Source organism: Sarcophilus harrisii, chromosome 3 (genome assembly GCF_902635505.1).
Source record: "Sarcophilus harrisii chromosome 3, mSarHar1.11, whole genome shotgun sequence".
In the NCBI taxonomy this organism is placed as follows: Eukaryota; Metazoa; Chordata; class Mammalia; order Dasyuromorphia; family Dasyuridae; genus Sarcophilus; species Sarcophilus harrisii.
Window position 1 is genome coordinate 70,216,649 of NC_045428.1, and position 23,355 is coordinate 70,240,003.

The 23,355-nt window shown below is 36.4% G+C and overlaps 1 protein-coding gene across 4 annotated transcripts in view; it reads left to right on the forward strand.

Annotated features, from left to right (window-relative positions):
- Nucleotides 1-619: 619 nt before the first annotated feature.
- ERBB4 (erb-b2 receptor tyrosine kinase 4) overlaps nucleotides 620-23,355 on the forward strand; it is a 1,320,366-nt gene continuing 1,297,630 nt past the window's right edge. For all 4 annotated transcript variants that reach the window (XM_031963609.1, XM_031963611.1, XM_031963608.1 and 1 more), the window contains exon 1: nucleotides 620-1,474. In XM_031963609.1, the coding sequence (XP_031819469.1) occupies nucleotides 1,393-1,474 (82 nt within the window). In that variant the 5' untranslated portion in view covers nucleotides 620-1,392. The remainder of the gene's footprint in view (nucleotides 1,475-23,355) is intronic.

Consider the following 23,355-nt stretch of genomic DNA (forward strand, 5'->3'; position numbering starts at 1 on the left):
ATATTCAGAGCTATGATTCTAGCTCAAATCTTGCTCTTTTCTAGGACCTAAGACCTACATTTAAATGATGGATTGGGAAGTACCCGTGGGAGAGAAGGATGTCCCCCTCCCCCCCCCAAGACTTTTTTCTTTCCCTTGGTCTCATCTCTCTGGAAAGAGAGTCTCTTTTTTGAGGGGGAGTGAGGTTGGGGAAGGAGGAAAAGACACTCTTTTCTTCTGAGGGTCCCTTTTTGCAGTCTGCTTTTGAGCTTTGACCTTGCTTCTCTTTCTGGGGGAGAGGAAAAGGCAAGACTCTTGCCCCTACCGACCCCCATGGGGGCAACCGGGGACTTTTCCCCATCTAAGCATCCCCTCTGGGCACACTGCCCAGCACTGCCTGCCAGCTGTCCTGGGACTCTTGCTGGTGGGGAGGAGGGGAGTATCTTAACCTCACAGTTGGCACTAGCCCTTTAAGACCAGCTCCCCTCTCTCGCCCACGCCACCCCTTTCATTCTCCTGACAGGTGTTCTCCCAACTCTGGAGGCTCAGGATTTTGGGGAGTGGCTGAGCCAATGAGGTTTTAGATTTGGGGAGGGGGGGGGGTGGAAAGAGAGAAGGGGTGTGGCTAGCTGGGTCAGAGCAGAGGCGGGGTTTAAGCCACCAAGCAGTGCCTGCCTCTCGGTCCTTGGTTCTGTGGAGGGTTTTTCTTTCTCGCAACACTCCCCCCCACCACCTCCATACTCCCGCCCCCTCGCCCCAATCCCGCTTCCATTTTTTTTTTTTTTTTGAAGTCTAGTTAATATCTCCAAGCTGCTGTTGCCGCCGCGGCCGCCGCCGCTGCCAGAGAAGGGGGAGCGCTGGAATTGACGCTCGGAGGCTTTAACTCCTACAGCCGCTGGACAAGTCTGAGGAGCCCGAAGTGGGGTGAGGAGAGGAGGGCAGGATCCGTGGGAGACGCCAGAGGCTCCCCTCCAGCCTCCCGACTCACAGCGGAGGTGCAGGGAGCACAAAAAGAGGAGAAAGCAGCGCTGTAGGGGAGCGAAAGCAGATCTACTACCAACTTTTTTTCCCCTTCTCTCTTTTTATTGTTGACCAACCCGAAAGGGCAACCGGGAGACAGAGGAAGATCACTGGGGGAAATCTACTTACAGTTGAACCTCAGCTGGGACCGGGAGCAGCGCAGACACACACGCGCACCCTCATTCACCTCCATTCCTGGAATAGCCGGCGCGCACATACATACAGACTCACACTCACACAGACAAACACACACACACACAAATACACTGTACACCTCTCTTTCTCTCTTCCCGATATCCACTCGCGCCCATCCACATCTATCTGAGGGATACAATAAGGGGATATGCGATTTGGACATGTAATTGTCAGCAAAGGATTTGAGACTTCCAAAAAATGAAGCTGGCTTCAAGACTGTGGGTCTGTGTGAGCCTTCTCGTGGTAGCCTGGACCCTCCAGCCCGGCGCTTCTCAGTCAGGTGGGTCGCAGTCTCTGCTTTTCTATCGCTCTCTCTCCAGCTGTGGAACCTGCTGCTGTCTGGATGATTTGTGCTTGTGGTCTCCCCTCCCTCCCACTTCCCGCCTCTATTGATAGATCGCTTCCAGGCTAGGAGAAGCTGATATGAATTTGTTTCATTGCCGCCCCCTGTATCACTGCCCTCCTTATTTCCACCTCCAACTTGCTTGTTTTTTTCCCCCTCCTTCTTCTAGTGCGTGCGTGGAAATCACTGTGTAACCCCTTTCTCCTCCGCACCCCCCCCCCCTCTTTTTCGCTCTGTGAGGTTAGCAGAGGGCTTAGTTCTTTCAGCCTGCTAGTCTAAGACGTAGAAGACGCACACGGAAAATCCCAATCAGCGCAGACAATTTTCCCCTTTCCCACCTCTTGACTCCCCTCTCCTCCCCCCCCTCCCTCCGAAGAAAAGAAACAGAGTAATTGGGACTTTTGCCTATTCCGGGGCGCGAAAAGAAAAGAGGATCAGAATGGCATACATTCCCTTGCTTCCTCGGTGGAAGCCCTGGTCTTTTGATTCCAAAGCGACTTATATGTATATGTCCGAGTCGCTTTTGTACCTGCGTGGTGGAGAGAGGTAGAAATAGGGTTCTGACACAAGTCACCGGAGCGTTGACATAGACAAGATTTCAGGCATAGTACAGTCACTGCATACAGCTGCTACCAAAAGCATCCTTTGCAGACCTTTATATCAACCGCGTCTCCGTTTTGATCAGAAGCTGCTCTCCTAAAACTCACAATCCATCGAAATCCCCTTCCCTTTTCTACCCCCCGTAGGGTCGACGGGTGCTTGGTAGAGAGTCTAGCAGCCAAAGGACTTGGCAAACTTTATTCACAAGAATAACAGCCACACTCTGTGGGGTCCATCAGAGCTCCTCCTGTTAATGTCTACTATTGGCCGGGGTCCCTCAAACTTCCCGGTTAGCACTGGGGCTGGCCGGATAGCTCGCCCATCACTCGATCCTCTCTAATCCGAGGCGAAGCCGGCACCACTGTGCGCTAGCTGTTGGCTGGTCTGCTTAGCCTCAGGTAGCAGGGCGCACGAATGTAACTGAACGGAAAAAGGAGGAGGGGTCGGAGGAGAGCTCAGTGGCAGGGTCTTTGACAGTTCGTGTCGTGCGAGTGAGCTAAAAGTTTCTGACACTTGAGTTTCCCAGATGATAGCAATGGGAACTAGGAGATGGCTGATCAGAAGACCGAGGAGAGCCAAAAGGAAAGAGCGATGTCTGAGATGGCCAGGGGGTGCCATTTGGACAGCCGGTGCTGTTTCCTGATCTGGCAGCAAGTGATCACACCAGAGATACTTGATGTAGCGTGGGAGGCTGGCTGACAAGATAAAGCCTCAGGGGTAGGAAGAAGGGGAGGGGGTTAGGAGAATGCTTTAGGGAAGCCTATGTATAGTGTCCTTGTGACCTTAAGGAGAAACGGCGCTGCTTAATTTTCGGACTCCCTACGCCAGCTTCTCGTCTCCCGCCTTCCCTTTCCCTCTTCTTCAAGCAAACCCCAAGTTAGCCTCACTGGGGCTTTAAAAATGACCTTAGAATTCCTGGTCTTTGTCATTTATAAAAATGCAGTATCAATTATCGTCGATTCCTGAACTCAGGTCACCTCCGGAATCACCCCAGCGCGCCTTGTAGATTTCAATGAGGCAGCCTTCTGGCTACTTCTCCTTCGTCTTCGCACCATGATCCTCTCCATATTTTCCTCAATGAGTTGATTATGCAGGTTGACCCATTCAAAAGCAGTTGAGGCTGACATATATGCTTAGCTGATAGGAATTTCTATGAGGCAACCTAGTGGGGGTTTGTCTGGTTCAGCCTCAGCCATGGGGACCGCCTCTGAGTCTACAGCAATTTGGTATTAACTGTGCGGCTGAGGGGTTGAGCTATTCCTCAAAGCTCTTTTCAGAATTTCTGTAAGGAATGTAATCCAAATTAGTTCTGCAGCTGTCCTCTTCCTCATCGCTGTACAAACCACTTCTCCCCCCTCTTGTCTCAGCTTCCCTGCCTTTGGCGAACTGTCATAACCCAAAAGTGAGCCCTTTTCTGGAGGGGGAGGCTTTGCGCCCCATTGTTTTTCGGGCTGTGACTATGCACTTGAAATTCTGGAGACACAAAGGCAAGCCCCACTTGTAAAAATACAAAGAAGTGATCTAGATGTAGGAGCGGGACAAAGGCGAGCTGGTTGGTATATCCCTCTTAATTGCAACGTGGATACTAAAGGTGATCCAGATGAAACCGCTACTGCCCTTGGATGCTGCGATGTTTTGTTGTGTTGTGTTTTGTTTTGTTTTGCTTTTCCCAGACCTGGGGGGAAAAGTTCAACTGATCTTAGTGTACCATTACAGAACCTAGTTATTGTCTAATCTCTGTGTGTGTGTGTGTGTGTGTGTGTGTGTGTGTGCATGTGTGCGTGCGCCCAAGTAAATACATATTCAGCTCTCCCACCCCCAACCCCCAACCAATCCCGGTTAGCAGTCAGTAGCAGTTTGAAGGAGTTTGTTTTGGTCCAAATGAGAAATTAAGTGCGGATAAGTAAACTAAGCTGCCAGAGGGCGACAAGATGTTGAGTGAATTGCTTTTAGATGAAACAAATTAAGGAAACGAGGGAAGACAATCTGCTTCTCGCATTATTAGACACGCTTGGAGTTCAGGGGAAAGTGGCATATTTTTGAAATGCTAATTTCTTAAGAAGCAGAAGGAATGCACCTTATTTACTGGTCTATGTGAATGGAATAGAAATATTGCTCTTTTTTGATCGTTATACAGATCTTGAAAACATCTCCCCCATTAGATAACTGTAATTGAATAAGGTTTTTTTGTTTGTTATTGTGGTGGAAAAAAAGCAAATCTAAGTTGTTAACAGACAATTCCTTAGTATTTCTGTTCTTTTATTACTCCGGAACTTCTCTAGAGGTATTACACTACAAGGCCATTTACATTTCAAGAATAAATCTTACACTACCCATGAAGACAATTCCAAAATTTACCTGCATTTTTTCTTTGAGGAAAACCAAAATGCTACTTCAGTTATATAGAAAGAAAATAGGTAGTACTTATATTGGAGGGCCTGTATAGCTTAAAAGATGGATAATGAATAAATTCAACTGGTATTTCCCACTTTCTAGGATCTGATGTATATCTCTAGAAGTTTTATCCTAGAATGTTTCCTTCATATTGGAGCTTTCATAATACTGATATTTCACAAGCACTGGCAACTTTTACATTAAGAAGAAAAAATTTTCATGAAATTTAGTTTAGGTAAGATAAAAGCAATGCAAAAGTATAATTTCACAAAGTATTATTTAGTTAGTTCTTTTCTACATATGTTTAGGACAAGGGCACCTTTAGGTACACATTCAGTCCTTTCCTTGGGATAGTTGGAATGCTTAGATACTCTATAAATGCAGTATCAATGTAGATTTATTCCCCTTTTGCAAATCTTATAGATCAATTAAATTTTAATATACAGTGGGAATTTTAGTGAAAAGTGTTACTACTATTCACTGTTCTGATGATGAAGGTGGATGGTTTTTGGATGTACAATATATCTCCTAACATGTATTTCTCTAGATAGAAATATATATATATATATATATATATTGCACATAAATATACATGTACACATATACACACATACATATATATACATTTCATATAGAAATATTTTTTCTAATAAATATCAGATTTTAAAAGCTTGTGGAATATGGAGTTACATTTTATATACATTTATTTTGTTTTTAATTTTAAAATATAGCTTAATTAAACATTATAATAACTTGTTTGCCAGGACTAAATTTTATTGAACATTTAAAAATAATTTTTACTTGAATACATTGTCTATATTTGCTACCTTATTATTTTTATTATTTGATAATATTCACATTTCATTCATAAAGTAGGTTTAAACATTCTTTACTCATTCTTTGGTTTTTAATAGAAATATGATTTATCATTTGTTGTACATATTCTGTCCCTGCGTTACTTTTCAGTATCCCTTTATCTCTTTTTAAGCATTTACTTTATACATAGGTGTATATGTGTAAGTGCATTCTTTTCCTTCTTCAAAGTGCATTCTTTTCCCTCGTGTTTTTCCTAACAACCTTCTACTTTGCCATTGCTGGAGCCCTCAAAGTCAGTTTCCATTCTTCCTTTCTGATAAATCTGATATGGCTGGTTGACTGGACAATCTCAAAGCCATTCCATTGCCCAGATTTATTCCTGAAAGAAAATAAAAGGGCATCGATCCAGGGTCACTTGCACATATCTGAAGTACTGACTCCAAGGCTAAATGTTTCCTTAAGGAAGTCCCTAACTCTCTTATTTCCTTGGCCAAAAAAAAATATGAAAAAGAGAAAAGAAGTGTAATAATATACTCCCTAAAAGTGCAAGGGGCAGAAGGATCTATTTTAATTTAAAATGTTTCTGAGGTTTGAGAATTTTTATTTCAATATTGGTTGCCTTTGTGAGATGTCCACAGTATATCACAAACAGGATTGAGTGCACCAAGCATACAATACTCAGAAAGTGGTATCTTTTTCATCATTTTGAGTCAGTCATTGGGGAAAGTCAAGTGTAGATTCAGAGGAAACAAGAGTCTTTTAAATTTTATTTTTCATTTTCTATTCCCTTTTTTGATGTGTCTGTGTAATTTCTAAGTACCTGAAACTGACCTAAGACATATCATCAAAATGATACTCTATTTCCTGAAAACTTATAGAAACTTGCTCCACCAATCAATCATCTGAAAACTGTGGGTCGATCGTCTTATTGTTTTGAGAGATGCTATAAAGCAGAAATGCTAATATTTACAACAAAATTAGTTTGCATTGTTTCAAGCCTACAGCTATTGTGCAAAATTAATTATGTCAAGTATTTCCCCCCATTATCTCTCATACTGATCTGCTCAGCATGTTATGCAGCATAGGGCTTTCTCATCATCACTGACTTTTCTTTGGGTTTTATCAGATAGCCTCAAAGAAACCTACTTATGCTACCTTAGTGCTGTTTCTGTTATCTAATGCTATCTTTCTGAAATATCTTATATCTATCTAGATAGTAGAGAGCTCCAATGAAACCTTTATTCATGGTATTCACTAATATAGCAATTGACTGGAGTTCTCAGTTTGTAATTAAAAATAATTCCCTCTTGCCCTTGGATTTTTTTTAATAGAAAAAAGATCAATATTCCTTGAACCTGCAGCTATTGCTTACAATTTGAAGGAGACCATAGTTTCTCATTTTGTGGCACAGTGTGATGTAGGATATGGCCAAGTCATTTAAGTTAGGGTTCAACATTTTAGAGTAAATTCTTTTACTTTATAATACTGTGAGTAAATAATTTCATCTCTTTAAGTCTTGGCATCTGTGATAAAATGCATCTTTTGCTTATCCATTTCATTTCCTTCAAAAGTGATTTTGAAATGATTCTGAAACGTTTCAAGATAATCAGAGATGTTCTTATTTTAAAATTCAAGGTAATTGATGACTTATAATGTAACATAAGTATATGAACATAGGGAACCTTGTGTTAGAGATGAGCTCTGTCAGAGATGTATGGGTTTAAAGATTAGGATTGTTTTATAAAAAAAAAACAACCCTACTTTATGAGGAACTTTTAAGTTGTTCTAGGTACTTATGGGGATACAAGAGAAGTACAAGGCCTTAACTCTGTCCTTTCATAATAGTCTTATTGGAAAAATGTATTTTGCCTAGATGTAGTAATTAGAATCCAATAAAAAAAGAATATAGAATCATTATAAGAATTCAGAGGAAGGTTAAGTTAACCTGGATTATAGGAAAGGAAAAACTTAATGAAGGGAGGATATGAGAATGGCGTGGATTTTGCCTAACCAGTCCTATCCAAATAAATACCTAGGACTTTCAAAGAGTGATTAATACATGTCTTTTGTGCATACTTTTACAAAATTCGAATGTTTTCCTCTCAAGGATGAAAGAGTAAAACAGTTTTACAGAGACTTCTAAATATTGCCAAGTATTATGAGTGATAAAGAGTCTTCCATCTAAAAAGAATCCTATATAATCAGTTTTTATGGAACATCTGACTGGATAACTGATACCTTCTTGGATGTCATTTAATGATTTATGATACAATTCTGAATATTGGTGAAATAACACTGTTTTGTCTCTGATGGGCATCTGTCTATATGTAAACTTTCTTGGGGAGTAAATTAAGACATTTCTAGAAACTGTGTCAACTCATTTAAGCTGTTAGGGTGCACTACCTTCATCTAGGGGGCTAAAACAGTTAGCAGCTTCAAAAGTACTTACCAATGTCCAGTAAGGAATATAGTAAGGCTCCCATGTAAGTACCTAGCACTTCTTTCTGGAATTACTTTAAGCCATAGATGCTTCTCTTCTCAATACCTTTGATAAAAAGGCAGAGATCAGGAATTATTTTTGTACATCAAGAAATGAGAATTTGGGGACATGGATTCCATCTGTTGAAGAACAGTTGAATCTCTGTTCTGCTTTCCCTGACCTTGTTGTTAACTGGTACTACTGGCTCAAAAGAATAATGTTTTCTACACACACACACACACACACACACACACACACACAAGTTTGTATTGCTGCTAAACTCCATGATGGTGACTCATTTCTCCCGTATTCCTGCCCCATTGTGGTATTCATTTTTCATTCTAGGTATGAACTTGTATGAGAAAGATGCTCTTGACTTTAATCCTCTCTGCCCTCTGGCTCACCCTATCTTTGTTCTTTTTTTGGGGTTCATGGTCATGTGAAGACATTTCTCTGGGTCGTCTAGCACTAAGCAACCCTCCACCCTTATTTTACATTGCTTTTTTCTCCTTCAGGTTTTATTCCCTAGAGATTCTCTTTTATACTGCCTATTTATTGAACAAACCTGAACCAGATCACCCATATATTCTGGATTTATTCTGACTCAGAATTTTAAGGTCACGGTGAAATTTCAAGAAGGAGTGCTGTAACTTTTTTTTTCAATTGTTACTATGAATGTGGAATGCTATTATGTAAAGGTCTATTTTGTGAGTTCTGTCCTTTATCTCTTCTCTGAAAGAGTGAGTTGCAGAAAGGAAAAAAATTGTAAATATAGTAAAAACAATCACAAAACCCCACAAAAATCCTTTCTAAAGCAATCTAGTTCTATTTTCTGTGTCTTTCAGTGACTGATACTGGCCATGTCTTTCCCACTATCACACAGAACATGATACACATTTGTGTCCAGACATCAAAATTATAATAGTATAACTTTTTAAAAAGTAAAGCTACTACTTTATAATAGTTAAATGTGATTAAAATTAATCATTGTGCTGGCTTTCTCACATGAAACACATATAGTTTCAAGGCCATTCTCTCTGCAGTGGTATACCAATAGAGTGTGTATGTATGTGGATAGGGTGGAGTGGTGCATCTGGGATTGGGGATTAAGTTTGAATTCTTGCTTTGCACTTTCTGCTGACTCTGAGAGTTTGAGCAAGTGAATTGCCTTCTTTAGATCTCAGCTTCTTCATCCACATGGAAGGAAACAAGCATTTATCAGGTACTTATTATATTCCAGGCACTGTGCTAAGTACTTTACAAATATTATCTCTGTTTATCTTAAAAAAGAAAAAAAGAAAAAAAAAAAAACAACATCCTGAGAGATAAGTGCTCTTGCAAACCCGATTTATAGTTGAAGAAGTTGAGTCAGAAGTTAAGTGACTTATCCATAGCTAGTAAGCATATGAAATTGGGTTGGAACTCAGTACTTACTAAAGCTATGTCCAATGCATTAAGCACTGATCCATTTTGTGATATCGTATGTATGGAGTGACATTTGGATTAGGTGATTTCAAAGGAATCACAGGATCAGAATTAGATCTAGAAAAAGACCTTTGAATTTACTTCAATTTTTAAATTTTATGTGTGAGGAACTGATTTGGCCACAGCCATATAAGTAGCAAACATCATTTGAACCTAGGTCCTTTGAATACATAATTACTATTCTTTGCACAACATCAGAGAATACCTTATAGCTATTTCTGAGTCCTGCCATCCAATGAAACAAGCTCTGTTCTTGACTTTTCTTTATCATTTGTATTCGACACCGACAGAAGTTTATCTTGAACTTTTTACTCTCAAAAGGTGGATGTTTTGACTCTAAAAACCATACTTGCTATAAATAATAAACCAATGTATCTCAAAATCAGAACACAGAACATTTGTGATATTTATGAATAATGTCTCATTATAATGATTTAAAGGCAAAAAAGGAACATAATTTCAAGTCACATTTTCATGATATGAAAATATCATCAAAATAGATAATAATTTCCTAGTTGCTACTCACTTCAAATTTAGCAGTTATTGTCCCTTGGTGAAATATAGAAACCTCTAAAAAAATATGTACTTAGAATTAACTAGCAAACTGAAGTGACTGGTACTCAGACATAATTCTTTAGTGGATTAAAAAAAATGTAAGGGATGAAAATCATATCCCCAAAACAAGAGCTTTGGAGGTGTTAGAAGATAAGACATTTCATGCAATGGTTTGGTGAAAGTCATAGTTATTACTCTTTCTGTACTTACTATAATACTTGTGGCCTGAATTAGCACACCATGAGCTAGAGAACAGATAAGACAAACAGAAAGGCATGCAGCTAATTTTGTTTAGCAAATTGAGATCTGATCCATGTTCTTTTATTCCTACAAGCTGACTCAGTCACTCTTTGTAATTTACACATGAAGTTTTAGGCTCTCACAGTTTAACAGCTTTCTCTTAATATTTATAGACCATGTAAAATATCTTTATATAAAATATGCATTATATTTTTCATTGGTAAGATGAAAAGTGAAGTTATACTTGAATAAAAAAAATAAGATGTTTAAAAATACTTCAATTGTTCCAAGACTAAATAACATGATTTATAATATACATATTCATGAAACTATTTTTCTTTTGATATGTAATATTAAATTTTTGATATATAATTTTTAAAAAATTTGATATATAATATTTTAAACAGGTAGTCCATAATGTTTCAGTAGAGTCTACTTAAATGTAAAACAATATTATTTCAATAGGTTGTAAGAGATCACATGGCTTAATTGATCTAATCCTTTCATTTCATAGGTGAGGAATTTTAGGCATTATAATCAAACCCTTTCATCTTGCAAATGAATGAACCGAGAACTAAAGCATGGCCTGTACAAAGCCAAAATAAGTAATAAGTGGGAAAGCTGAGATTTGAACTTTGATCCCCTAATAGTGTTTTTTTTTTTAATTAGAAAGATAATTGTTTCATCATTACAGTCCTGTACAATACTTTGTGACCCCATTTGGGGTTTTCTTGGCGAAGATACTAAAGTGTTTTACCATTTCCTTCTCCAACTCATTTTATAGATGAGTAGCTGAGGCAAATAAAGTTAAGTGACTTACCCAGGCTCACACAGCTAGTAAATATATAAGGCTAGATTTGAATACAGGAATATGAATCTTCCTGACTCCTGACCCTGCATTCTATCCATGTGCCACCTAGCTACTCTGAAAAACTTTCATTAACATAAATCCATTATTCTGGGACAGCTGATTTTTTAAGATCTCTAACTTGAGGAAAGCTAATTCTATTTACTCCAATGAAAAGCAACTGAAGATATCACAGGACTTTAGCTTGTGTTTAATATTATATTTCTCTTCAGGAAGAGTGTGATAATATATAACAGATATTATCAACTTATAATATTGTGAGCAATATTTAATTGCTCATAAGGATTTTAGGAAAGAGAAGGAGAAGGAAATTAGTATTTATTTAGTGCCTACCCACTGTGTTAAGTACATTATAAGTATTATCTCATTGGTTCCTCCCAGCAACAACTTATGAGGTAAGTGATGTTGTTATTCTTATTTTATACTTGAGGGAACTGAGGCAAATGAAGTCAAAAGACTTGTCCAGGATTATATAGCTAGTAAGTATCTGGGGCTATGTTTGAACCCAACTTTTCTTGACTCCAAGCTCAGCATTTTAACCACTTTGCCATGTGTTTTGACTATGTTTAAGTGATCCAGTGGGGGAGAACCCCTTTCATCTCTTCATGTTTGTGATGATTAAGGGGAAGAATCCTCTTTTTCCTCCATTCCCATATGAGCACTGACACTTAAAAAGCTACAAAACTGATGCAGACTGCATTTTAGATTGAATAACTTTGTGATTTGTAGGTATAACATATTGGATATCTATGAATAGGAAGCTATTTTGATCTTATGGTTAGTAAAATTGGTCAAAATGTTTGATCCGAAGGAAAAGCAGTCTGCCTCCAAGTTCTTAGTCAGAGTCAGATTATATGACTCTTCATTACTTTCTTAAGTTGTCCTTCACTGATTTCTCTTTGGTATTTCACCTTTCTTTCACAGAACCTTCATATTATCTTGGGGTTTTCATTCTTTCTACCCATAAGTTGTGCCAAATTCTCCTATTATTTTTGCCCTTTTTTTCCTTTTTCTATCTAATAATAATATTATTATTATTATCTAACTCATATCTAACTACTGGTCATTTAAGCTAGAAATATTGGTTTACCCAAACTTTGCAAACTCTGGGCATTTTCTTCTTGACTGATAATAAACCATGAAACTTTGTACTAATTAATCTTATATTCCCCTTCTTGAAATCTCATTCATTGGATATAAATTATAACAAAAAAATAAAGTTCACTTGGGTTTATACTTTACCTCTTCTACCTGGAACTGTACTGAGGGATTGCCACAGGAAACCCAAAGGGCCAGTCTAAAGCCAGAGACCTCCTTAAGACTGGAACAGATAGAAAGGTAAGGAATTCAATTTTGAGATAACATAGTGGACTGCTGGGCATCAGGGGGTAGGAATGAGATTAGAAGTGGATAGTGTGCCAGGCCCAGAGTCAGGAAGATTCATCTTCCTGAGTTCGAATCTGGCTGTAGATACTTGCTAGCTGTATGACTCTGGGAAAACTACTTAAGCCTGTTTGCCTCAGTTTCCTCATCTGTAAAGTGAACTGGAAAAAGAAATGGCAAACCATTCCAGTGTCATTGCCAAAAAAACCCCAAATTGGGTCATGGAGAGTTGAAAAAACGATTCATTCAACATAGTGGGCTGGCCTAGAAGGGAAGTGAAAGAGAGAGAGGTTGCATTATCAGGTGGGAGAGAAGTGTTGACAGAGATGAATAAAATCTCAGAATTAACATGCAGTTGAGTCAGAATTCATAATATTATGATTGGCATCCATAGAAAATTCCCAAATCACATACTCTACTAGTAGTGTAGTTTTAAAATATGTAAATATCCTATTTTCCTAATACTTTTCATTTAAAGGTCTTTCAATTGTCAGCTCCTTTCTACTTAAATTATATCTTTTTCTTTAACTTAAAAATTCAAGTAATAAGTTTTTTTAAACATTTTATTTTTTTTCATCAGATTTTGCATTTGTTTTTTTCAGATTCATCCTCCTCTCTATGTTTCCTCCCTGAAATTATACTTCTCATATCTCCAGTCTTCTGGAAACCTTCCTACTGAATTACTAATCTTAAGTGCTGTTTCTCCTTGTCTATAGTCATCAATGATGTCTTTTTTTAAATTTTCTAAATATATGCTTGCCAAAACAATTATTTTATGGTGAACTCACACAAAGCAAGTACTTGCAATATGGTCAGAAAAAGTGATACAGGACATTCTCAAGGTCTCTCTTAAGAACTTTAGAATTGATTGTATGACATGGAAGACACTGGCACAGGACCACCAAGCATGGAGTCCCCTCATCAGAGAAGATGTTGTGCTCTATAAACAAAACAGAATTGAGGTAGCTCAGAAACAAATATGACATGGGCAAAGTTATAGAAGCCACTCTAAATGATCACAGGAACTATTTGCGTCCAATCTATGGCAGAGCATTCTGAACTTGTATTGGTCTGATCAACCACAGTCAGACATACTTTGTCTAATTCTACCATAGTGATGTCCTTTTGGTCCTTTTTGGGAACAAAGGACAACAGCAAATCATCAGTAATTTATCATAGAATATATAACTTATGGTCCAAATATTTGCTCACCTTAGAGTGATCTAGAGGAAGATAATAGATTTTTGAAAGTACAAGTAATGGGAAGATAATGATTTATCAAAAACTGGGCCAGCCCTCTGCACTTCAGAAATTATGACTTTTAAAAAGTAAAACAAGCCCAAATCATCAAAGATGTTAATATCCTTTTATTCTTTGGCAAGAATATCAACTTCTTTAAATTAAGAGATTGTGACTTCACGTTCTTTGGCATAGGCTCAATAGACTTTAATATATATTGAAGTTTGGGAGAAAAAGAGTTTGCTCAAATTATGCAATCTGTAGCTTCTGAAGAATATTTGGAGATTATTTCCCCTCTTGCATTCCTTTTCAAGTAGATTATATAAATATATTTTCTTTGGTAAATGGCTGTTGATTGAGGCAACTGTGAAGAATTGGAAAGATAACAGAATTTGAGGTGACAAGATCTGGGTTTGATACCTGAACCTGCCACTAACTATCCCTGTGAGCTTAGGGAAGCCTCGATGTCTTGGAACCTCAGTTTTCTCATCTGTAACAAAGGAATAATAATACATGTACATAATATTTTCACATTTGCAGAGAGACTTTATGTGCATTCTCATTTGGTTCATGAAGCAACTCTACAAGATAAATGCTTAAGGGTACTATTCCTATTTTACAGATGTGGAAACTCAAGTCTTCTGACAGGAAAATAACTTGTCATTGATTATTTGATAAGTGTCAGAAATGGAATCTGAACTTGGGCCTTTGTGACTCCAGATCAAACACTATATTTCCTCTTCCATGTCACTTCTCAGCATTGTCACATATATATATTAACCTCATAAAGTTATTTAGACAACATATGCAATGATTTATGGCTTATAAAGGTCAACTCTCGATTTTACAATTGTGGCTTTTAAGTTATGGGAAAACATCATTTTAGTAGGGAATTGGGATAGTTTTAATGCTCACTAATGACTATATTAATATATTTTTAGATGAAAAATCTGACCTTTAAGGAATTGGCAGAAATTTAGATAACTAACTTTTAGCTGTTTGGGAATTTTGAATTCATTTTGTACAATAGCCCGGAAGCAAAAGAATTTCCAAATTTATCAAATTTTTGTAAAGGAGAGCAACTTCATTCACATGGGAGCTTCTGGACCAGTATTTATTAACAGGCAGCTAGTTATTGCTAGACTTGGAGTTAGGAAGACCTGAGTTCAAATTCTGTCTCAGATACTTACTAGCCAAGTGATCCTGGGCAAATCATTTAACTTCTGCTTACCCCAGTTTTCTCCTCATCTGTAAAATGAGCATAAATAAATATACCTATATCCTAGGATTGTTGTGGGAATCAAAAGAGAAAATAATTGTAAAGCCCTTAGCATAGTGCCTAATACATATGATAAATATATGAGAAGAGCTACTAAGTATACTTTCTAATATGATTCTTATTGTTATTATTGTAGCATTTACCATGATGCCTGGTAATTAATTATATAAACATTAGCTGCTATTTCTGTTGTTATTGCTATCTCTGTGATCATGGGCAAGTCATGCCTCAGTTACTTCATATGTAAAATGGGCATAATAGCACCTATTTCACAGAGTTATCAGGAGGATAAAATGAGCTAACATTTGTAAAACATTATATAAATATTCATCATTTATTATCATTTATCTGTTTTTCGAGTCCTGTTTATTAGAAATATTTCTGATTTATACTGGAATATAATTTCTTCACCCAAGTACTGCATTTACCATTACTTTGTAAAATGAAAAACTTGTAACAAAAATCTCAGTTTTATGATAACTCATCCAAATAAAGTGAGAAAAAAATTATGATTTTAAATATTAGTAATATCATTAAAAACATTATCCAGGAAGAACATTATTTTGCCTTATTAGTTGATATTTAAATTGTGTTCTATAATTGTTAACAGCTGGTGAACAAAAAAAAATTCATATCGAAAAGTTGTATATATGAACTTTGAGCAGCAGCAGAAGCTGATTTTTAGGGGGTGCTTTTTTGTTTTTTTTTGGTGGGGGGGGTGGATAGAGGGTATGGAATGAATCGCCCTGCATGTAACTCAGGTTGATTAAATCACTTCTCTTTCATATTCAGTTTTTATAGTATGCCTAAAAGAAATTGTGTTTAGAAAGAGACAGTTGTGTTATGAAGATTTATGTTTACCTGGGACTCACGAATTCTAGGCCCTTTAATCCTTATTGTTTTTTAAAGTGCCTTCATGAGAAAATGGTTTTTAATCAAATTCATGTAATAACTTTTTTATGTTACATTTTATAGGCATTTAAACTTTTCAGGATAGAAAACAGCCAGCATAATGTATGAATAGATATATTTGAGTGAAAAATTCTGTAACCTGGGCTCATCTATTAAAGTTTTATAATAAAAATGCTCAGTTTTTGTCACCCTAATATTTTATTTTTTGCATTTTCTTTTAGAAATTTGATAAAACTAGACAAAGATTATGTAAGTTTTTACTCATAAAACTATGCAAAGAGTAGTCACTGTCTGGAGCTCCCTAGAAACTTTATCATTTTCCGGTAAGATGTTACTTATGTGGGAAAATAACCATTTTAATTCAAGGACTAACTGCTTTTGCAAAGACTGATATTCTTAGGTAAGACAAGTTAGAGTTTAGACTGAGGAAGTCAAGTCACATTCTTTTGTATGATAAATTGGAACAATTTAAGAAGACTGGTTGAATTTGCTTCTGGGGGAAACCCTAACAATTGTTTTATAATGAAAAGAGTAGCCTACTTTCAGAGAAACAGGTAGAAATCTTATTCTCAACTAAAATATTTGCTATTATCTTAGTCAGCTGGCAGGTGGTGCTCCAGAACAATGTGGTGGAATACAATTTATTATAATGTTCTCATTCACAATTCCCTCACTATAGTATGAATTATAGTCCAAGAATTAAAGACCTTTCTCTCCTTCCCCCCATCCCCCAATAGCTGTGGAGCTACTAAACAATTCCAGATGTGATAATAGTATCACAACAAAGTAATTATCACATTTCATTGCCTTCCTAAATTTTATATGTGCATGAAGTGAGTGTGCTGACCTTGACTCTGATGAAGATTTCGTGTATCCTGGACCAGGAGGAATTTTTTGAAAATAGAAACAAATAAACCGGGATTATAAAAGTCATTAAGATCTATAGCAAGAGCTTTATTTCTTTTGTCGTACTTTTTCATCAGTTTGACAGCTTTTTCCTTAATACCCTTTGACCTGTCATTCATCACAGATTTCTAGACAACAAAAGTTCCATCTACACATCTGAACAAATGACACTTAAAATTGCACATCCCTTATTAAGATGTGGGGACCCATTGTGAAGGAAAGTATTGCAAGAAAGCTGGACTCAACAAATACATTCCATAAATGACAATAGTTATCACCATGGTAACTTACACAGCACACATTTGGTATAATTTAGGTTGCTGATATTCTATAATGAGGGTTAGTTGATGTAAGGGAGAACTATTTGTGCTGAGAGTTTAGCATACTATTGAGAATTTGAATACCCACACACTTATATTTCCAATATTTTTATTTCAGTTTAGGACCAACTGTAATGTATGTTGGATGAATGGAGAGTGCATGGCAGTTGAATACTATGTGACTAGGACATTAGACCTCTGGTCATGAAAACCTAAGCACAATTGCAGCCTCATTTGCTTATTAGCTTTGTGACCCCAGCTAATTATTTAAATTTTCTTAGCTTCAGTTTTTCTCATTAATAAAATGGAGACAATAATAGTATCTATTTCAAGATCCAAATTAGATCATAATATCTATAATATGCTTTATAAACTCAAAGTGTTATATAAGTTATTATTATTAAAACTAACTTGATTTGGGAAAATATGAATTCCAATCCTGCCTCTGAGATATAGTAGCTTTATGACTGAAAGTCTTATAAGTCTTCTGGAAGTCTTCTAAGACTAAATATTACATATTTAACATGTATTGCTCATCCTGCCATCTGGGGAGAGGGTAGGGGGAAGGAGGGGAAAAATCGGAACAAAAGGTTTGTCAATTGTCAATGCTGTAAAAATACCCATGCATATATAACTTGTAAGTAAAAAGCTATTAAAAAAAGACTAAATATTACAGAAAAATTGACTGAACTACATTAGAAAGGAAAATTTTCACATGATAGAGTTTCTTGACACAGATAAAATCACAAGTCCAGATAAAAAAAAAATTGATATGAATTTGGAAAACTGCAGGATTTGGAAAACATTCTATATATTACAAAAAAATCTTGATTTCATATACGATGCTCTATTTTCTTTGTGCATTGAAATATTTATGTTTGAAGAATAAATTCATGATAAAAAAGTAAAAATTCTTAGAAAAATAGGAACATAAAAGAATTGCAGAGAATAGATTTTAAAAGAGATGGAGAGATTTAAAAAGATTAGTATCTTCCATTCTCTTCTCTATGACATTCCATCCTAGGGCATTTGCCTCAATCTTGCTTTCTGTCCAAACCTCTCTATACCTAGGTCCTAGAAACACTAAGTGTTTTAATCTTGGTCCAAGAATCCATATCCCTCTTCTCTGTTAAAGCTTTCACCCATAGATACACGATCATTCCCTATTCCCAGTTAACCTCCTTACAACTTCCTTCTTTCATCAAACAATCATCAAGCATTTATTACAGGCTTACTATGTGCCAGGTTTGGTGCTTAATGCTGGAAATAGAAATACAACGGTGAAATAAGGGGCATCCCTTTATGGGGCATGCATTCTATTAAGGAAACCAAATAGAATATGTACACAATTAATACTAAGTAATGGTAGCTTTGGGAGATAGTGTCCTAAGAGCCTGGGTTAGGGAGACCAGGAGAAACTTCATTAAGAAGAGAATATATGAGATGGATTTTGAAAGAAAGCAGGACTTTCAGAAAGCCAAGAGGAGGGGAGGGAATACTTTTGAGGCATGAAGGATCTTGAGTGCAAATACATGGAGGCTGGGTGAGTGGGGGGGTGAAACTAGAAGATCAATACAGTTAGACTGTAGAGCTTATTGAGGGTAGTAATATTTAAGGAAATGGGAAAAGTAGGGCAGATTGTAAAGAGATTTGAATCCAAACAATGGAGTCTAAATTTGATCCTTTAGGTAATAGGGGGTCATTGGAGTTTGTGTGTGTGTGTGTGTGTGTGTGTGTGTGTGTGTGTGTGTGTGTGTGTGTAGAGCACCAAGTAGGAAAAGCACATTGGCAACTGTGTGAAGGATGGATTAAAATGGAGAGAGAGGCTCTAGATAGGTTAATTAAAATGGAAGCTACTGTAATAATCCTGATATCTTGAAAATATCTAAGAATGCAAAAAATGAGAATTCATCAAAAATGATGAATATTTCCTATGATATTTTCTTAGTACATCATGTATAAATCTCCTGAAGAATCTTTCCCATTTACCCATTTTCCTTGGTTTCCTGTAATTCTGCCTGATGCAATAACTTGCTCAAAGGCTATGATCATAACTTGCTCTTCTGCTGTAGCTTGATGCATGCTTATTATATAAATTTTTGTGTCCCTTTCACCTTAGTGTTTACTCACGCATGTTTCTGCAAGCTATTGATAATAAAATTGTTTTACTGGCAAACTTTCCATGCTGCTAATGTGGCCTGGGGAAAAATAGCTTACAAATTATTTATGTGTTCCATGGTGTATTATTGATATGATATTGTGAACTGTCTGCATACCATATGTCAGGCTTAAGTTTTCATGTATAGAGAATGAAAGAATGGGGCTAGAGTATTTTTATGGCATAAGTGTTTTCATCTATAGGTGCATCCCAACTGGAACTAGTATATTATATTAAAAGATTACAGATAAGGCAATATATTAAAAAAACACTTTTTCAATGGGTAGCAACCTGATTTAGTGGATATAAGGTTGCTTTTGGAGAGAAAGACCCAGGTTAAAGTCTTTCCATAGGCAAATCTCTCAACTTCGCAGTGGCCCAGGTGATCAGTGTCTTCACAATTGCTGATCTGCCTGGATGGAAAGAGTTTCTATCCTGGGAATTTTCTAGACAAATGGAATCCCAGATCTATACCAAACGTCTTCCAATATCATTTTTTGGGAATGAATGTCACAATAAAACAAACAGGTATTATTTTAAAATAAGTTTAATAACAGGGGAAAATTAACACATTAAAAGTACCACAATTTTTTCTTTTAAGACAATAAAGTCAAAACAAATCTCTTTCTATTTTTAAGAAAGGAAGAGATTTATTTTTATGGGTCAAATCCTGTTTCTGACACTTTATTCTATGAGCAAATAATTTAATCACTTTGTTCCTCAGTTTTTTTTTTTTTTGTAAAATTAAGGGGTAGGAGTAGATAAATAAGATTGTTATGATCTTATTGAAGCATATTTAAATTATATATATGATAATCAGAGAAATACGTCTTAATGAACATAGTTTGAAAAAATTAGGAGTGATTTTATTGATTTAAAAAACAAAATATGGAGATTTTCTTGAAAAGTCTCTAGGAATAGACATCTCAAGAAAATACACAACACTAATCCCTGATTGTTTATTTTTTTTGGGGGGAGTGGCTAACATAAAACTAGTTAGTAATTTTGACCTATTGTAATTGGGAAAACAGGTGCAAATCATAGAAGAGATTACTTTTTAGGATTCTGGCTTTGGGAACAGGTAGTAATAATAAACAAATAAGTATTTTCTAGCATTTATATAACACTCACTTTGCAAAGCATTTTCCAAATTCCTTCTTTTGAAATAAGGGGTGTATATCAAGGAGTGGTGAACACTGGTTCTCCATTCCCACTGTACCAAATACACAAGTGATAACCAGTAGAGGCTGCACCTTAGGTAGTTCAACTGCATTTAACTAGAGAGATCAATTTCTATTTAGGAATTTAAGGTCAGAATTTCGGAGAGTTGGCCCAGAGAAAATGTCTTGGTCAACCTGTTTTCAAGTGGGGCCACTGTTAAAATCAGTGTGGTATAGGCAGCAAGAGAGCAGGCTTCAGAACTTGAGAGTTTTGCATTCAAGTTTTCTCTGTGCTACACACTGGCTGACTAATTCTGGGTGAATCACTGAATTTTCTATTGCTCCAGGTCATTCTCCAAAAGTCTCAGGTGCAGAGAAGGTGCCAATCAATATAAAGTTCCTCTCTATACCTGTCCACCTTAGCTTTCTTTGTTGTTCAGTCATTTTTTCCCGGTTCTATCCAAGTCTTTGCAATCTATTTGGGGTTTTCTTGAAAAGATACTGGAATAGTTTGCCATTTTCTACCCCAACTCATTTTATAGATGAGAAAACTGAGGCAAGTAGAGTTAAATGACTTGCTCAGGAGTCTGTGGCAGTGTCTGGGGTCACATTTGACCTCAGGAAGATGAGTCTTCCTGACTCCAAGTCTAACATTCTATCTACTGTACTACCTAGCTATCTTTTAAATCAGCTCAAATGCTACCATCTCAGAAGGATTGTTCAGGTTCCCCTGCAATTCCTCACTTTATCTTCATTATCACTTTATCTTCATTATCACTTTATCTTCATTATTAAAATTACCTTCCATGCCCTCAGTATATATTTTCTACATACTACAGTTCCCCAATTTCCTAATCTCTAATCTCCTCCTTGAAGATTCTCCTTAGGGATAGAGTATGTTTTTGTTTTGCCTTTGCATTCCCCACAGTTGAGAATGGTACTAGATATAGTAAGGATTTAAATGTTTGATTGATCTGAGCCATGTCAATAAAAAAAAGAAAACCGTAGTATCATTCTGAAAAAAAATCTCAGGGAAGTGTTAGACTGGATGCCTATAAATCTAATTTTGGAATACTCCCAATTTCAGTTATAGATTTCTTCCCAAGATAGTCCAAAAAATTATAGACATACCTTCCAGAGATCCCCAATTTTCAGAAGAGTTAATATAGACATTTTTGCTGATCTTTCCACTTACGTTATCACTTTCTTTTCCCTCCCTAATTATTTTGAAATTGTTATATTTACTTAATTCTGTACATTACACCCCCCCCACCCAGGAGTAGAATGTAAACTCTTTTTAACTGCACAAAGTATATGCTTAATATATGCCTGTTGAATTGACTAGCCCATAGAGTACTAAAATTGAGGTCTACTTCAGTGTTGTCTGTTCTCTTTCACTCTTATCAGCCTTGTATTGTGGCTGGAGCTAGTTTGTAATCAGAACTGTATTTTTTAAAAATCCTGTAATATATGTGGAAATGTGCTGAGCTTAACTCCATGATAAAAATCATAATTGTTTTCAGTAGGGACAGCTAGGTGTCACAGTGGATAGTGCTAGGTCCCAGGCAAATCACTTAACCTCTGCCTGTTTCCTCATGTGTAAAAAAATAAAAATAATAACCCTTATCTCCGAGGGTGATGGTGATTAAATGAGATAATATTTGTAAAGTGTTTTGCCAGTCTTAAAGTGCTTTATAAATATTAACTGTTATCATTATTATTGTTGGGGTTGTTCTTGTTATTATTAGAGATTAAATATTATATAGAATTTCCTTTAAAAACAAGCATTTTGAATGGTTAGGGATTTCATATATCACCATGATTTTCTTAGCCCATTTTGATATGAACTCTTAATTTTTGTTGGGCTGCAAACTGTGACATGTTTTTAAAAGTTCTGGAGCTATTACATATCCAGTTATTTCCCAGTACTTTTAGGTAAGTCTTGGGAAATTCTGAACAGAGATGACATTCAATCTTGAACTTTATTTTTTAATGGAAACCATTGCAAAGGAGTACAAATACATGCGATGGTCCTTATACCTGTGATTGATTGGGGTGGCAGACAATGTTTAAGTTTTAAATATATTGTTCTCTGTGCAGCCTATCAGCTCTCTCCCAAGAAAACTGCAAACTAGAAGGTATCACTCTAGAAAATCGATTTGTTGTCAATTTATTTCTTTGTGTTGTAGGTTGATTCATGCCAAAATGAAACTGATCTATAATCTTTTCATCCCAGACTATGGATTACATTTATATGGATTTTAGATTGCAACTACATTAACCCACCATGAAAGTATCTGGGTATTTTACTTTTTGAAGCTTTTTGTTTGTTTGTTTCTGTTTTGGTCCCATCCTTTGCCTTCCCATTCATAAGAGTAATTCTATTTTTTTTTTTTTTTTTTTTTTTTTTACATTTTGAGAATTGAAACAGCAAGATATTTTGGGATTGTGAGATGTTTCTTTTTTACACAGAGTGCCCCATTTTAATTCTTGTAATAACAAGGTTGCATGCTTTGCCAGCAGGAGGCCCCTCAAAGCCAAACAATGTATCTCAGCTGGTAGATGGCTTTATAAATAAATAACACTATTCACAATTCTTTTCAAATAAGCAAGCAAGTAAGTGAGATAATGCTTTAGAACTTTTTTTTAATTTAAAAAAATAGTCGTAGTGTGTCAATGGTCTGTAATAAATAGCACTGCAATGAGAAGCGGCAGCTTCATTCACCTTGCATCTATGCAGAAATAACTAAACTCTCTTCCCAGGCCTTGAGAGAAGAGAAGAAAGAAAGAAGAGAATTTTAAGGAAAGAACTGACCTTGGGTTGTAGTTACTCTCATACTAACAAGAAGTAGTAGGTTATGGCCAAGATATTGAGGTTTATGTTGGTTGTTTTTATTGCACTATTATTTGCCTTAGTATACTGTAAATACCAACTTGGATTCTGGAAACTGTCACATATATTAACTGATAAAATAGTAAAGGCGCATGCATTTTTAAGTATTTCTCCATTTTTAACCATGTCTC